At 42.1% G+C, this 17,306-nt stretch overlaps 1 protein-coding gene across 1 annotated transcript in view; it reads right to left on the bottom strand.

The window, feature by feature from the left end:
• The window catches only part of LOC138246875 (uncharacterized), a 204,523-nt gene that overhangs the window by 136,731 nt on the left and 50,486 nt on the right, over positions 1-17,306 (bottom strand). The window contains exons 6-8 of the mRNA XM_069201626.1: positions 14,626-14,723; positions 14,368-14,525; positions 6,067-6,401 (exon numbers count right to left, since the gene is read on the bottom strand). Of these exons, the coding sequence (XP_069057727.1) occupies positions 6,067-6,401; positions 14,368-14,525; positions 14,626-14,723 (591 nt within the window). The remainder of the gene's footprint in view (positions 1-6,066; positions 6,402-14,367; positions 14,526-14,625; positions 14,724-17,306) is intronic.

Raw genomic sequence — 17,306 nt, 5'->3', positions numbered from 1 at the left:
TTATTTTAGCCAGATAAATATTATATATTTTCACAAACTGGTGTGGAGTACTCTTTGTGGTGTTTTCATTGTGTTACTGTATGAGCTATTGCACAAATAAGTTATACATTGCCTTCTAAATTAAGCCTGCCTGCTGTGTGCCAAGCTATCAGAGGGTGAGCACAGGATAATTTGGATTGTGTTGTGACTTACCGTGACTAGGATTGTGGTCCCTACTTGGACAAGGGTGTATCCCTCTGCCAACTAGAGACCCAGTTTCTAACAGTAGGCCTAAAACTGTTAAAGTGGTTCAGCTCCCTGTAGTGAGTGGACTTGACAAAAGGATGTGAGGCTAGAACTCGCACCCCAAGGTAAAGAGCTTTTCCACATCCTCTCTAATGAAAATCAAAGAAATGCAAAGGTAATGGTTGTTGCTCCTTGACTTTTTAGCTCGGAGAACCTGTGTAGCAAAATGCCCCTTTCTGCCCATTTTGTGTCTGGTCACCACCTTTTTTGCTAGATTTTTTATTGTTTTTTGGACTCTGCAGACTGGGACACTGCTGTCCTTTGCTCAGTGCATGTGCTTGATTGCTAACAACATGTTGCACTGAATATACTCCTAAACAACAAATTTAACTTACCTGTGAGTCCATAGACTATAGCCCAAAGTGTACCTAGGGTCTGTGAGTCACATATCACTAGTGTACTGCAGCACTCATTGTGCCACCACCGTATTGACAATGCAAAATATGACTATATAGGAGCTCGGCACAGGAGAAGAAAGGTTTTCTTATTGATTAGGGAGGAGCCAGAGTCAAATCTAGACTAGTGACAGGCATAAATGTGGCATCACTGAGCACCCTCTTTAAAACACTACTGGACCTGTGGAAGACAGAAGAAGAACTGTACCTGTTGTAGAGACCTGTGAGGAAACCCCAAAGAGCTGGACCTGCTCTTAAATATACCCGGGACAAAGAAGTGGACTCCAAGGTTCAATTGGCTGATTCAGCTACAGAGACACAAAAGGTATAGAAAGCCCACTTTCCTGGAAGAGCCTATCTGACCAGTTACAACTGGACCTGCCATGGGCCCTGTGGTGGCTTCTGCTGCAGTATCTCCTGACCCCCAAATGCTTATCTTGAGGTCCTGGGACATTTGGCTGAATCAAAGCATACTCCTACTAACATACTGAGAATTAAGAACTTTTTGGCTCCAGTTGGAAATGGTCCTTTTTGCAGGGTTATCCCCAAACCTTTTGCCTTTGAACTCGTATTTTTGACTGTGTGCTGCATTTAGTTTTTTGCTGGCTTCAGGACTCTGGGCACTTTACTACTGCTGACCAGTAATTGGTTTATCCATGATTGGCATATTTGATTTACTAGTAAGCCCCTAGTATAGTACACCATGGGTGCCCAGGGCCTGTAAATCAAATGCTACCAGTGGGATTGCAGCACTGATTGTGCCACTCCCATGAGTTGCCCTGTAAGCATGTCTCAGATGTGCCCCTTTAGTGTCAGTGTGGGCAGTTTTAAACTGCCCTTTCGACCTGGCTAGTGCACCCACTTGCCAGCCCACACCTTTTCTTTTACTACATTTAAGCCATCCCTAAGGTAGGCCCAAGGCTGCCTCATGGGCAGGGTGCAGTGTATTTAAAAGGTTGGTCATGTACTGGTGTGTTTTGCATGTCCTGATAGTGACATACTGCTAAACTCATTTTTCACTACTTTAAGGCCTATCTTTCCAATAGGGTAACATGGGGATTGCCTTGAAATATCTTTGAAGTGTAATTTCCCATTGCGAGATGGTAGAGATGTGGAGTGTGAGGTCTCTGAACTCACAATTTACAAATACATCTTTTTGTGACGTTGGTTTTTAAATTTAAGTTTGAAATGCCACTCTGTGCCTCTGCCTGGCGGTGGAATACATGTCTGGGCCAGGATGACAGTTGGGGCGAATTCCCTCTAGACAGTCACATAAATTGAGCTGAGGTGTGCCCTACATATCCTGATGGATCTTTCGAAGCAAGAGTGGTGGGAGCAGCAGACACTTGCACCTGAATAGGGCTCTGCCTGCAGTCTTAAACTCCCTAGAGCGTGTCTGGGACTAGGCAGGAAAGGCAGGGTCTTGTGCACTATATAGATTTTTCTTTTAAGTTACTACTTCAAAGGCAGAAATGAGTATCGGTAATGGACCTTTGACCCCACAATGTTAAAATCCTTCTGGACTGAGGACATTTTGTCAGGAAGAAGAGTTGGATGCTGTAGGAGGGACTGCCACTTTGACTGTTGCTTTGCTGTGCTGGCCTACTGCTTGCTGTTTCTGTCCTTGGAGTAAAAGGACTGGACTTTGCTTTCTACATCCTGCTTCCAAAGGCTCTCCAAGGGCTTGGACTGAGCTTGCCTCCTGTTAAGAAGTCGTAGGGACATCAAAGACTTCCTCTGGCAGTGCCTGGGCTCTCTTGCTGAGAATCCTGACTTGCCAAGTGGTGTCAAATCCAGTACCTCAGCCCTTGGGAGTGAGTTCTGTTGCAACCAAGAAGAAATTAAGTACAAATGACTCCAGAGCAACTTCAGAACCTGCGCCGCTGTCCGAGTCCGTGCCGCTGTCTGCACCGGAGCCATGGTCCTCGCTGAATGCAATGACCGTGATCAATGCTGCAGGCTCAATGACACCGCAGTGCATCCGAAGTCCTACCTCAGCATGAGTCCTGTGTCACCGATGCCTGTGACACCCGACTCTGCTGCAGCACTTGTAGCCGCGTGGTGTGTTCCTGACACCGCAAAGTTAATGCCTCGCAACTTGCCCTGCTGGATTCATCGACCCCACCGGATCCCAAGGAACCAACACTTCTTCACCAATGCTGTATCATCTACCCTGTAACCGCACGGAACTGACGCCTCACCTTTCCTGCCTAGCAGTTAGGAAGAGATGCCACACCTCCCCAGTAGCAATAAGTAACAGACGCCGCCTCAGCTCCAGCGACGCCTCATGTCCCCGACTCCATGCAGCCTCTTTGTTTCCTCATCGTTTTTTAAGGTATTGTACCTGGGCTCCGTGCGACTCCATGACGACCCACACTCTCTTGCAAGTGCGTCAGACTGTTGGGAACAACTCTGTCAAGCTGCTGTGATAGCCCCAGTTGGAGCTATTGTGTTTTAAGCACTTTACTAAGATTTCATCTTTAAAATGTGTATCTTTACTTGTGTATGTTGGATATTAGTTGTTTTGGTCTTGCTTTACTCAGATAAATATTGGCTATTTTTATAAACTGGTGTGGAGTACTTTTGTTGTGTTTTCTCTGTGTTACTATGTTCATACTAATACTTTACACATTACCTCTGAGATAAGCCTGACTGCTTGTACAAAGCTTCCAAGGGGGTGAGCAGGGGTTATCTTTGTTGTGTGACTCCTTTACCCTGACTAGAGTGAGGGTCACTACTTGGACAGGGTGAAAACCACTGCCAACTAGAGACTCCATTTCTAACAGCTACAAAGTCCTCCGGACTTTCCAAGACAATCCAACGAAGATACATTGCGACTCGGACACAGGTTCAGGTTGTTTCCACTTAAAGCTTATCCATTTTAGCGGTACATTGTAGAGAGGCTATCTACCCTCACTGAGCCCTGTTCAGCTAAAGCTTTCAGCCTTGCCCCGCAGTAGGAATCCAGGCTCCATAAAAGTTACTACATATGAAGATAGAAATCTTCACCAGGCAAACTAAAAGTTGCAGGCCATTGACTTTCCTTGGGCACAAATTTTGTATATCTCCCACTCTGACCCTTCTGACCAAAAGTTAATGACTTCACGGGGGCACTGTCTGATGGCTATCTGGCTTAGTCAAGCCCTTCTCAACCATAGCCTGATGTTTTCCTCCACTAAGGATTTTGGACTTCCATTTCAGAGACTTCTAACCGTGACGAACCTGGTTTCTGTATCTGACCCTCACTCCACCGCGGTCGGCCTTAAATCACACCTAAGTCCCAGTCAAGCACAACCAGTTGAGCTTCAGGGTTTTTGGCACTATTTTTATTTTAAAAATTATATCTCCAGTTCCTCTTGTCTTCCCTTGTTGGTATGGTGTCCTTTTGTTCCTTACAGTATACTCCAGTTTTACAAATTGGAGTGGGACTTTTACTGTTTTGTCTTTTTGACTTTTTAACTTTTTTGGTACTTCTCAATGCTTTACACATTTTCTTAAGTTAAAACTGTCTGTTCTGTGACATAGCACTAGAGGTTGAGCTCAGGTTTAAATTACTGAAACCTTTACTGGACCTAACAAGAACAGTGTCATTATAACTTGTACTGAACCACCATCCAACCCGACTAATAATCTATTTTCTCACAGGCACTTTACTTTTGGTTTTGAGAATCAAACTGTGCTTTCAGATTACTTTATGAAAAAACAAAATTAGCGTGGTTTGAGTCACTATGACTTTTAGACCCTGTTGCAATTGCACTTTCAGCCAAAAATCCTGCCCATGGTGATGGGGAAATCTAATAAGACCCATAGTCCGTCATATTTTCTAAGTTAATTAAATGAGCACCATTGATCTAAGTAATATTGACACTTACTACTGAACATGTAGAGATAATTCAGTCTGTGTAACGTGCCATACAAATAATGCAATCTTTTTGTTAAATGTTGTGACTTATTTTAGATTTATTTAGTGTTTTGAAATAAGGGAAGTCAAAACTAAGGTACTAACATTTTGACTTAAAATGTGCTTTTAAGATAATGTTTTATTTCAGCATATTTTTAGGAATGTTTGTAACTTTTAAACAACTGACAGTAAAAGGGAGGTAAAACTTGAACTTAGTTAGAAAGGCAACAGAGTGAAAGACGTGTGGCTGCTGAACTATTTTCACTCTGGGCGTACCAGGAGACAACTCCAAAAACCCCCATGGAAATGATTTGTCTATGCAACCTAATTATATCTCCTTTTGCAGTCAGTACTGTGCTATCCCAAGAATCCACTATGTGTCAGATACTGTGTACAAGGGAAAATAACGCTCAGGATTGGTGAAGATTTTGCTGCTAAGATCCTGCATTTGAGACAATAAAGGCTCTTCTGTTGGCTGCAGCCTCAGCTTTTGGATAGGAAACAGGAGTGATGGGTGCAAGGGCTGCTGCTGAATTCCCTGGATCTGAAAAAGCCATGTTACATCTTCAGGGGGTTCTGTATGCTTCAGGGGGTTGCTATATTCTATCCTCAATATTTTATCTACAAGGCGTTTCTCTATTTCTCCCTCTCTCCTTTTCTCTTCATCCTCCCCAACCAATTTAATCTAAAACACAGAAATGGTTCACTGAGGTTCAAACTCATTACAGCCTGCACTATGGTGGCAATACTCCTCGATAGAGGAGCCTACAGTAGCTTCAGAAATCTTATTTTTAAATTATAGCCTGGCCTGTAACACTCTTCGATCCCGGAACTATGGCTATGTGGCCTAACACTTTCTCTTGAGCAGCACATGGTTACTGTGAAGCTAATTTGGTGTTTAGTAAAGAGTTTTCTGTACATACATACTGCTGGTGTACACACCTGTGCCAGAAATGTGGTCATTGTTACGATGGAGAATGTTCCATTGCAATAAAACTAAACTCAAGATTATTTTCCTGACGGCTATGCACCTCTGCGAATGGAACACGACCTTCCCCTTCTGCAAGATCCTGAACTCTGCTGTTTTGTCAATGGCGTCAAATGTGTCTACTGGTTTCAAGTATTTGCACTTGTCTGGACTAGGCTATCCTTTATCTGGTTGGTCATTACATAGTCTAATCCTTCTTTTGACTATAGAACCATTATAGATTTTGGTCTAGAGTTTGGTCTCAGAGTTTATGACATACTATCACCAGAACCAACTAGTTTGATTTACTAAGTCATCATTATTCAGGGGCACACAGTCATAAATATGTCCGTCTCAGATTTTACCTAAAGTTGCAACAAAACTTCATACAAACAAATCATTTCATAGCATGTAAACTATCCATCGGACTGGTGTCCTGACATAACATCACATTAACAAACAGCACTGAAGCAAGGTCTGCAAAATGATACGATTTGGCTGTGTTTACTTGATAGTACCTTTGGATCTCTTCCAGTAGCAGCTACAGAATGGAGCCCTGTACGAAAGGTTGTGGAACAAATGGAGGGCGATGGCAAGGTTGTAGAAGACCAATCTGATTTTTTTTGTAATGTTTCATTAGGATCTACTGCTGTTTCGTGTGATCCCTCTGAGTGAAACCTGTCTTGGTTTTTCTGTGATCCTGGAGAAGGAAAACTCTCTAGTGTTTCCAGTGAACACAAAGAGAGAGTTTCTGATGTTGACTCTGACCTCCCTGTAGTACACTCTTGTGATGTTTGTGTTGTCCTTCCAGAGTCTGAACTGCTTGTTTGGTCTTGTGAATGAAAAGAAGAACCTGTGGAAAACATGTAAGATATTATATTACTTGACTGAATCATTACACGTCAACATTGGGTTTTCTTTTTCTTTTAAGTTGTGTTTATGTAGGATATGTAAAGTGCATATGAACCTTTACTCAAAAACATGACTCTGTTCTGTGTTTTGTTCAAACCATGCATTTTTTTTTAAAGTTTATAGTTTAGAACATATTTTTTTATTACTTTTACATTAAGTTACCTTTGCTCTTTATTGCAATCAATGGTGTCAATTCCCCAATAGGAATCACATTCTCATGCAATGATGCTGAAGTAATGCCACCTTGAGAAACCACCACTAGTAGAAAATCAGGAAGGTGATGAACCTCTATGTCTGGGGAAGTGTTTCCTTTTAGAAGTTTGTTACACCTGGCATCCTTTGTGTGGTATTCTGCAAAAATGTTTGCTTTCACTCTCTTACCTTGCTGAACTCATATTTGTTGACATTAGCACTCTGTGCACTTTACCTCTGCTAACTAGTGCTAAAGTGGTCTTGCTCTCTCCTTAAAACATGGTGATATTGTCCTAACCCTAATTGACACATTCAATTTACTAGTAATCACTAGTAACTGGTAAAACATGTATCCAGAGCCTGTAAACTAAATGCTGCTAGTGGGCAGCAGCACTCATTATACCAGCAACTAAAGTAGACTTTTAACATGCCTTGGACTTGCCAATACAGTCTGTAGTGCAATCTTAAACTGCCAATTGGACAATGCAAAGTAAACCTTAAGCCAGGCCCAAACTTTTTTTAAATACTTGTAAGTCATCCCTAATGTATGCCTTAGTGGCTTTTAGGGCAGGGTGCATGGTATTTAAAAAGTAGGACATGTAGGTTTAAGTTTTGCATGTCCTGGCAGTCAAAAAACTCCAAAGGTCATTTTTCACTGGTGCAAGGCCTATCTCTTGCTTAGACTAACACTGGGTTGCCTTATTTCAATTAATAAGTGCTAACTTCAGATTGGGAGCAGATATTTACTGTTTACGCTCAAAATAATTGTAATTTAAAAATCTATTTAATGGTGAAATATGATTTTAAGTTGTAATTTTGAAAATTCCACTTTTAGAATTTTCCTGCCTAAACCAACTGTTCCCTTCTGCCAGTGTTCTTGGTCACTTGACTGTGGTTGACTCTCCTGTTGCTGGATGTGTATTGCTTCTAGACATGGCATAGAAGGCCTAGGTGTGAGGGGAGTGGATCTTCTGGACAGGATGGCTGAGGAGGAGCTGTACCCTGCCCTGATTACACTTCGAAGGGCTCCATCTATAGCACACAAAAAGGAACCTGATACCAGGCCTGCACTTGCCTTTTGTCAATAATGAATAACAAATCAGCTGCCTGTGACGACTGCCAATAAGAAGCTACAGCAGCACCTGCTCTTTACACTGACAGCCACCGTCTCTGACAACCACCATCGCACAGCTACAGTAATACCTGCTCTTTACGCTGACAGCAACAGCCTGAGGTCAAGTACTACCAGATAAGCACAAGTGGTGCTTTGTGCTTTTGGCACTATTTTCACCTAAAACTTTAAACACCCATATCCCTGGTCCTATTGATTAGATGTTTGTCATTTAGGTGACATTATTTTTAATTTACTCTGCTCTTCCAAACTGATTGGACATTTTTCTTTTGTTGCGTGTATATTTCATTGGTATTTGTGTGCTGCATAAGTACTTTTTATATTGCCTCTACGTTAAGCATGCCTGCTTTTGTATACAGCTACCAGAAAGTTAAACAGAGGTTTATTTAGTGACTTTTGTGGTTCACCCTGACAAGGCTTCCATCCCCCTCAACTATTAACCCAATGTTTTACAAAGTTGCATTCTATACAAAAAAGACAGTGCTTTACATCAAAGGAAGCCCTTTTGTGAGCCCATACAACAAAGGTACAGTTCACTTAACTATGCAATAATATATCTAGAAACAAATACAGAAAGAGCTATATGCACTTAAAATAGAGAGAATAAATGTGAACAGCTAATTAAACCAGAGTAAATAGTAATCATTTTGAATCAAGCTTAGCGAAACAAGCATCATATTTGAGTCACATAGGCCCCCATTACGAGTCTGACTCGTGGTCCCACCGCCTACAGGCTGGCCGTGAAACCGCCATATTATGACTGTGGTGGAGCCGCCATGGTCAGACCACCAACACCGCCAGGCTGCCACCAGCCGGCGGCCTGGCAGTCCCGGTGGTTGTAATCAACCAGGGTAAGGCTGCTTGCAGTGCCGCCCTGCGGATTATGAATCCCCATACCGCCAGCCTGCCATGGAAAGGCTGGCGGAATAGAGGTGTTGAGGGGACCCTGGAGGCCCCTGCACAGCCCCATTGTGCATTCCACTGCCCGAATTACAGGCAGTGGAATGCACTACGGGTGCTGCTCCACCCGCCGCACAGCCACATTGGCACCGGCTCATTAGGAGCCGGCGGCAATGTTATGGCCCTGTTCACTGTTTCTGCCCGCCGGCCCTGCTGTGAACTCTTAGTAGGGCCAGCGGTGTTCAGGCAGCCCAGGCGGCTGGAGGCGGAGCGAGTTGGGCGGGCAGCCCCTGCCGCCCGCCAGACTCGTATTGAGGGCCATAGTAACAGTAACAAAAGTTCAGCCTTGTTAAGTATACTATGAATTTTAGTTTCCATTCCAGAGAATCCCAAATACTATCCATGAAGTCAGACATGATAGACATGATAGATGGATAGTCATGGATGGATTGCCAGTGAACCTCATTTGGCAAATTCCCAGGCTGCCAGAAGCATTGGATCCCCCAGGATCGCACTCCTGCTGATGTGGCTCTGCATCACTGTCAGTAGAAACCAGTACACGATTGCTCCTGGTTACTAACATATTTTTGTAAGTCAACTACAAGGATGTAGTGCGTATCTAGAGACAATTTATGGGATGCTGGCATTATTGATACATTTCAGCGTAAGTGTGTTGATCAGTACTTAATTTGAGGTGGCTGTTGCCGGTTGGGACCACTGGCACTCATTTTTGGGGCCCTGCTCTTATACATTTCTTGGGAGGAAGGGAGGAAAAAACATATGCTAGAGACCAAATTTTACTAATACATTAGTGGCATAGAGGTCAGCCTTATAAATCTTTATTCAAAGCCTAACAGAGAACATTAATGTGAAATATAAAAATGTGCACATTCGAAATATGGCGGGACATTGTGCCCTCCACTTAGTTGGGTATCACATTTTGCCATGGCAGATTTTGTGCATTTATATTTTAGTGAACTACTAACATGAATTCATGTTAAAAAATATTATTTTTAGAGATAATACAGATGTGAAAAGAATATTATGAATAATAAACAAATATGATTTATCAGTACTTTAGTAAACGTATATGAATTTATTAGCATAGAGTCATGTGTGCGCAGAGAATAAATATGTTATAATTCTCTAACGCTATGCCTTAATAATGATCGCAAATAAATACATTTGTTTTTCATATGTTAATTAAATGGTACGCATTAGCATAAGTGTTTAGTAATTAGAACTATGTATCTAGGTTTTCTTGGTCAGCCTAGGGCTGAGGATTCATTTTTGTTGCAATATTGAGAAGTGCTAACTCATCATGTTTGTTTTAATCTGAATTATTTCCTAAGTGTGCTTATGTTTTAAAGAATGTCTTTTTGTACCAGAGACAGTAATTGTGGTTCTGTTGACCTCAAAATGTAGCAATATTTGTTCTAGTTTATGGATGGACGTCAAGTATTATTGAATTCACATGAGAACTGTTGGAATCATCCTATGACCCATGGGAAAAATGTACAATGTTTCAATTGCTATGCACATTATCATCTTTCAAAGGAACTGTATGAAATAATTGAGATGATTTTGCACCTTCCCAGAGAAAGTATGGAATAGTTGCAAACCTGATGGGCATATATAATTTTCTTTGGATATTGATCAATTTGCGCAAGGTGGGTCCGCTCTGAGAACCAATAAGAACTCCATGAACATTTCTAATTAGGGAGAGACTTTTTGAACTTTTAGAAAGTCTGCTTTTTGACACCATCAGAGTCAGTCCTTTCCAACCATTCTCGAAGCTGTTCCTATTTTTCCTCTTATGTTCCCCATTCTAATTGTCCCAATACATATCCTGTTCAGTATTAATATGCCCAGCATATTCTGAACTGCTCTCTTACTCTTTGTGCAGCTCGTGCTCTGCACTATCCCTGATGCTGCTATCTACTGGCGCGGTGAAGCCGTGAGCTCTCTGAACTAACGAATCCTTTGTGGCTGGTGTCTAATGAGGAGAAATATATAATCTGCAGTGCTATATTTCATGTTTTCTTTTCAGCTTAGATGATTTACACCAGTATATTTTATAGTGAGTTATCCTGGTTAGATGATTTTTCCAAAATATTTTTGTCTTCCCTTTTGTTTTTCCAGCACGTGTTTCCTGTGCCCATGCATGCAAGTTCAAATTCATGATAGGAGTAGGGATGGCTCATCCCAAAAATTGAGTACTGTTGTTTGAATTTGACCAATGTCACCATCAATTGATTTGAAATCTGTTTCTGTTGAGCAAATTATAGTTTTGCTAATTTGTGTTATCCTTTTGGAGTGTCTGATTGTATTGATGTTTAGTATTTTGGTCATCCTATGGTGTTCATGTATGTTTATAAATTGTGTATACCATTTACATTACATTGGCTCCATTGTGGTAATAAAGCTTTGAAACTTAATTCAGTTTGGAGTTTTGTTTCCATGGCCACATTGGTCATGGTGGTTTAACTGTTTAGGTTTTTCATGTTACTGATTTGTGTTGAATGCATCTAATTACCCACTCTTTTCTGAGGCCATCCAAAAATCCCATCGACCTCTAGTGTGGGTGGGACGAGCTATTGTGTCTCATCCCAAGCGCGGTTTCTGAATCCAAAATAGGAAGAAGGGGATCGCACTCCAACATATACAAGCGGGGAAAGAAGGAGGAAGAGAAAGACAGGAAAAACATCATCAAGGGAGAAAGCAGGAACTCAGTGAATTCAGAACTGCGCAGCCCTGTTATTTGGCGCACTGACATTAGTATTACTGGTCTGGGTTCTGAGCAGCATTTGGTCACCAGTACTCATTATTTTACAAATTAAGCACTGGTGCTGAGTTCTAAAGTGTTGGGGAACATGCTTCCTTTTTTGTGCCAATGTCTGTCAATGTGTATGAATGCTACAGGGTTTGAAGCATACAAAAAATGATTTCAGGAAATAAGAAGTGCTGATAACGAAAACTCGATATAACAATAACTCAGCGGTATTAATGATATTACCTGCTCAATCCTACAGAACAACCACTTGAGGGGACAGAGTAACACCTAAGTCATGCCTAGAAAGGGTGCACACTAGTCACATATTAACAAATTTTATTCAAATGAGAAATGATTAGTAGATCCAATAATGTCTACCTTTACATTTGTCACCCATCTCTTCGCAGCTCCGTTGGCACCAGTACCAATACACAGCACACTAGTCCGCCATGACATGGAGTACTATAGAAGGCACGTGATCTCTAGCAACTCCTCTGTGGAGCAGTGGTGTGGTAATCACTTCCCATGATGCTATTTGAAGAACCAACCTAGCAAACCTAAGACTATGCTCAGATAGGAGAGAAGAGCATCCATAGTATTAGCGAGTCACGAAGATAAATGAAGGCTTTCACTAATCTCCATGGCTGATTGTCCCTACATACCTATTGTCAGAACCGAACTACAGCTGGCCTTCGGCACATACCTGTTCTCTGAACAGGACTTTAAGCTGTGGGATTCGAGGACTCTTTGGAGCCAGTGTTTACGCTCCCCATCTGATGCAAAAAGTATTTTTTCAGCATTCAATGCACCAGGGCTGAGGAGACCATAATTGTGCTTCTTCATATTTTCTAAGATGAAGGGTGAGCCTTGGAAGTAGCTCAGCTAGCCTTTCCTGATGATGACCTTGTCATAAATGAGAGACTAAGGGCCACATGTAGGTAGCTTTTTGCACGCCGCAAACAGCAAATGTCGCTGTTTGCGACGTGCAAAAAGCACATCGCGATGCACAAACCCCGTTTTGCGATTCGGTAACCTGGTTACCGAATCGCAAAACAGGTTTGCGACTCGCAATTAGTAAGGGATGTTCCCTTCCTAATTGCGACTCGCAGTGTAATGTAGGATTGTTTTGTGACTGCCAACGCAGTCGCAAACCAACAGCATTTTGCACCCATTTCAAATGGGTGCTAACCCATTCGCAAAAAGAAAGAGGTCCCCATGGGACCCCTTCCCCGTTGTGAATGTCACTTTAAACATTTTTTCAGAGCAGGAAGTGGTCCTAAGGACCACTTCCTGCTCTGAAAAATTGAAATGAAAACGTTTAATTTTTTGCTTTTGTAATGCATCTCGTTTTCCTTTAAGAAAAACGGGCTTTATTGAAAAGCAGTCACAGACATGGTGGTCTGCTGTCCACATCAGGCCACCATCCCTGTGAGGGCCGCCATTCGCAAGGGGGTCCCAAATTGCGACCCACCTCATGATTATTCATGAGGTGGGCATTTGCGACCCCCTTGCGAATTGCAAATGGCGTCAGGGACACCATCCTACATTCGGATTTGCGACTTGCAAATTGCGAGTCGCTCTGACTCGCAATTTGCGGGTCGCAAATCTGAAATTTGCTACATGTGGCCCATAGGGTTTGAAACGCTGATGCTATCCATCTACTGGAAAGATTATATCATATCTAGGGATAAATGTTCTATCCAGTATTGAGGTGTTTTTGATTATTGTATGTATTCATTCAATCTTCTTCATCTCACTAATGACACATTGGTCATTGTGCCTTTTTGTGCACTATTTTATATAGTTTACATGTTGATAGTGACCGTTGTACCTCCTATTTTATTTTGTTAGGAGTTCACTACGATAAAATAAAAACTATTTGGCATATTTGGTGCATAATAATCCCTCACTCTTCTGTCTACAAACCATGCTTTTTTAGTACATTAATCACTGAAGCGTATTAGATGACTCCAGTGGGAACATAATCTTCTGCCTGATGATAGATACCCAACTCCCACTGAGAATACTGGGTTTTCCCTTTCCCTCAATCCTACAGCATCGCCTCCCTACCACAGCCTCTCTCTAAAATGCAAAAGGCTGACCTAGACATGAAAGTCACTAGATATATTCGATACCCAGCACTTAGCAAACGTGATGAGAAAATAAAGTACTAAGGGGAAATAATGTAACAACTTTTAAGGGAAGACTGATATTTTTCATCCTTTAGAAAAAATGTAAAAAGATTACATCGTTTTTACATTTTAGCCATGCAGCCGCTGCATATACTATATAGCAAAGATTTGAAAAAAAACCTTGGTGACTTGCATATCCTTATAATGTACAGCAGGAGATACTTCATTCCATGTACAAAGTAAACGTCCTGTCCTCTTCTGACATATCTTTCAGCTTCAATCAGTAAGACAACTTACAAAATGGAAGGCACTATAATTAACATAAAATGGTTACATACAAAGTTTAAAAAATATGACTCGAAAAAGTTGCTGAGATCTAGATTTAAAAATAACAAAAACTTTAAGTCAAGGACAATCTGTTTTTTTTAGGATAAATCTATTTATAAACATAGTTTACTGTTTCAGCTTCAAAATAAATCCGACATAACATAATATATATGCAAGTTAGTGCAGCAGCTGTTACTGTATATCCTAAAGGCCACAGGTTCCAATGGCAGGAGGGACACTGAGGGCCAGATGTATCAAAGGGTTTTACCTATTCTGTGTCTATGGGAAAATGCGTTGGTACATATGGCCCTGAGTTCGCTAAACTTTTAACTATTATGACTTTCACGAGTCGTTTCTGATATAGTTAACGCCATGCTTCTGTTATGTTTCATATTTTAAACACTTGATTGTCAACTGGTTTTAGTATCAACACTGCCATAATTGTGCTTACCCAGGGAATGCGTCCTTATGTCTCTACTTCTGCCAGAATAAGTGTCTGGTGATGCATGCATGATGTCTTTAACTTGTATGTGGTCATGGTCACTGTTTACAGATATCTCCGTGGTGATGACCTTGGGGCTGGAGAAATACACTTCTGGTCCATACATACTGCCACCAAAAACACACAAAATACCTGGGTGTTATCAAAAGATCTTGAAGCACATTGTCGCGTGTGACTGCGGGGAACATACGACTGAAAGGTACTTACATTTCATGATTCTCCTTCTGAGCTCTTGCCAGGTGCTTCAGTATGAAGTTGTATTTGTTTTCGCTAATTGTGACAATGTCACTTGTACTCACACGGAGCTGCACATAAAATAAATAAAAAAAATTATCTGGAGACTTTCTGATACTTTTTTTGATGGAACATTTTTATTGAAGTTTTTAAAGTATTTTTCAGCCAGATAAAATACAAAAAACATATGTCTACTACACCAGTTGTTAACATTCTACAGAGCAATAGCAGGAAGGTTGCAAAAGACAGTATGAGTATATAAGAAATAACAGTGCTTAATTTGAGCTGGTGGATTCTGGTGCTCGACACCAGCACTTAATTGTCAACACCAACACATTTGACAGTCTGCCACATGGTGGCATGGCTTCACTAATTTAGAGATAAGCACAACTACAGTTGTCTATTAATTTACTACACAATAAAAATGAATATTACCTCCCGTAAGCCATTCTTATAGCTTTGTGGGCTTGGAATAGTCTGAAATGTCACCTGTAGGAGCGTGATGGTTGGTAGTTGTGTTGGTACAGTCATTGTTTGTTCTGGTGGGGACAATTGCAGGCTGCAGTGGCCCGTTGACAAGGGCCCTGGCACATTTTATTACAAATTAAGCATTGGAAATAAATAAGCGATTCAGTTAAAGGATACAGAAGTCCTTTCTATGCGGATTATCTCATAAGTGCGAAGCTGAATACTTCAAGTACATCGTTTGACAGTGTACTCAGGTTCTAGGCCCAATTACAGTGTCCGGTACTAACATTGCATGATCTATAGAATGAATCATGTCTTTTAAGGTAATCACTCGAAATGTATTTTAATATCACCAGTTGATTGTTCAACTTATAAATCACTTGATTATGGAAGGCTGAATACCATGGTGTTATACCATTTTTCTGTGGTTGGAGGCGTGGGAGATTTCCAGTGGTATACACAGTTTGGCCACCTTTAAGGTTGTATCCGGTATATCTTGTGCATCATGGAAAAGTGCAAGCTCTACCATTAGGATGATAGAGAGGTCACTGGTGGCTTGTAGTTCTTGGCAGATTTGGGTCCAGTGGGGCTGTAGAGTCGTACATGGCCATAGGATATGCGCTATGTCTGCACACCGGTGCTGAAATCTCCAGCACTATGTATCTGGTGCTATTTTTGATCTATGGAGTTTGTAAAAGGTCCAGTGCCAGTTATGTAAGATTTTGTAAAGGCTGAATTAATTTCATTCTGGCCTCCTGCAGACCCTTATCATGGCCGTAAATCAGTTCTTGATGGTCATCTACTCTGTATGTCTTATCTAGGCATGGCTGTAAGATTCTGTGAAGGTGTGCTAGGGTAGGTTTAGAGTATAGGTAGTTGATCAGGGTCTCATTGAGCCCTGGCACTAGTTTCCTGTATGCATCCAATTTGACCAGGTAATCAAGCTGGGTGGATCTGCTGAGGATGAGTTGTTTAATTTACCAGTAAGGCAGGTTTCTATTAATAGGTATTGCAAAGTTTGGTATTGATCCGAATGAAATTCTGTGCGGAGGTCTTTGAAACATTGCACCTTACTCTCAAATAGGGCTTGATCTAGAGTGAGAATCCCACTACAGAGCCACGTTGGCCGTTGTAAAGGCTTTCTGAGTTTTTCCAAAGGGAGCTACTTAGATTTTAAAAAGGATGTTTCTTCAGGGACTGTTTCTGTTTCTTTCGTACACCTTGTAAGATTGGAATAGGGCTCATCTAGGTATCATTATGTTTACATTACTGAATTGATGGTTCTGTTGTGCCACCTTGCAAGTGACACTCTACAATATCCATGTGGGGATTTCTAGGTCGGAATAAAAATAGTCTGTCAGTTAAGAAAGGTGTTACACCATGTGTTACATATCCACATTCAGGTGTCTTGGTCCTCTTCTAGTAGTAACAGCATGTAATTATGTACTTATGGAGTGATTCTCTGCCACAGATATTGCCTAATATGCTGGCCAATGAGACAGAGGGGGTCATTATGACCCTGGCGGAAGGCGGAGAAGCAGCTGTAAGACTGCCAACAGGCAGGCGTTTTTTTTTTTGTATTATGACCATGGCGCTCACCGCCATGGTCATCCACCGGATCTCCGTTCCGCCCGCCGGGCTGGAGACCTGGGTCTCCAGCCCGGTGGCTATCACTATAACGCCGGCGGTATTTTGACACGGCTGACCGCCATGGATTTCATGCGGTTTGAAACCGCCATGAAATCCATGGCGGTAAGCACTATCAGTGCCAGGGAAAGAATTCTCTGGCACTGATAGGGGTCTCCCCCACCCACCACCCCCACCCCGACTCCCTCCCCTACACCCTCCACCACCCCTGCCACCCCCCAAAGGTGGCAGGGCCCCCCTCCCCACCCCAACCCCCAACCTCACAGAACTCACACACACACAACACGCACGCAGGCACCACCAACACGCACACACACTGACATACATGCCTACATCCACACACACAGACACGCACACCCACATACAAACATGCACGCACACATCCATACAGACATAACCACAGACATAAACGCATTCCCAAAACACGCAACACCCCCGCAAGCATACACGCACTCACACACCCCCTCTACATACACAGACGCACACCCCCATGCACCCACACAACACAAAACACCCCCCCACCCCCCTCCTCTAACGGA

This window comes from Pleurodeles waltl, chromosome 1_2, assembly GCF_031143425.1.
Source record: "Pleurodeles waltl isolate 20211129_DDA chromosome 1_2, aPleWal1.hap1.20221129, whole genome shotgun sequence".
Taxonomy (NCBI): domain Eukaryota; kingdom Metazoa; phylum Chordata; class Amphibia; order Caudata; family Salamandridae; genus Pleurodeles; species Pleurodeles waltl.
The sequence above is the reverse complement of the archived record's forward strand: the minus strand, read 5'-3'. Positions and strand labels throughout refer to the sequence as shown.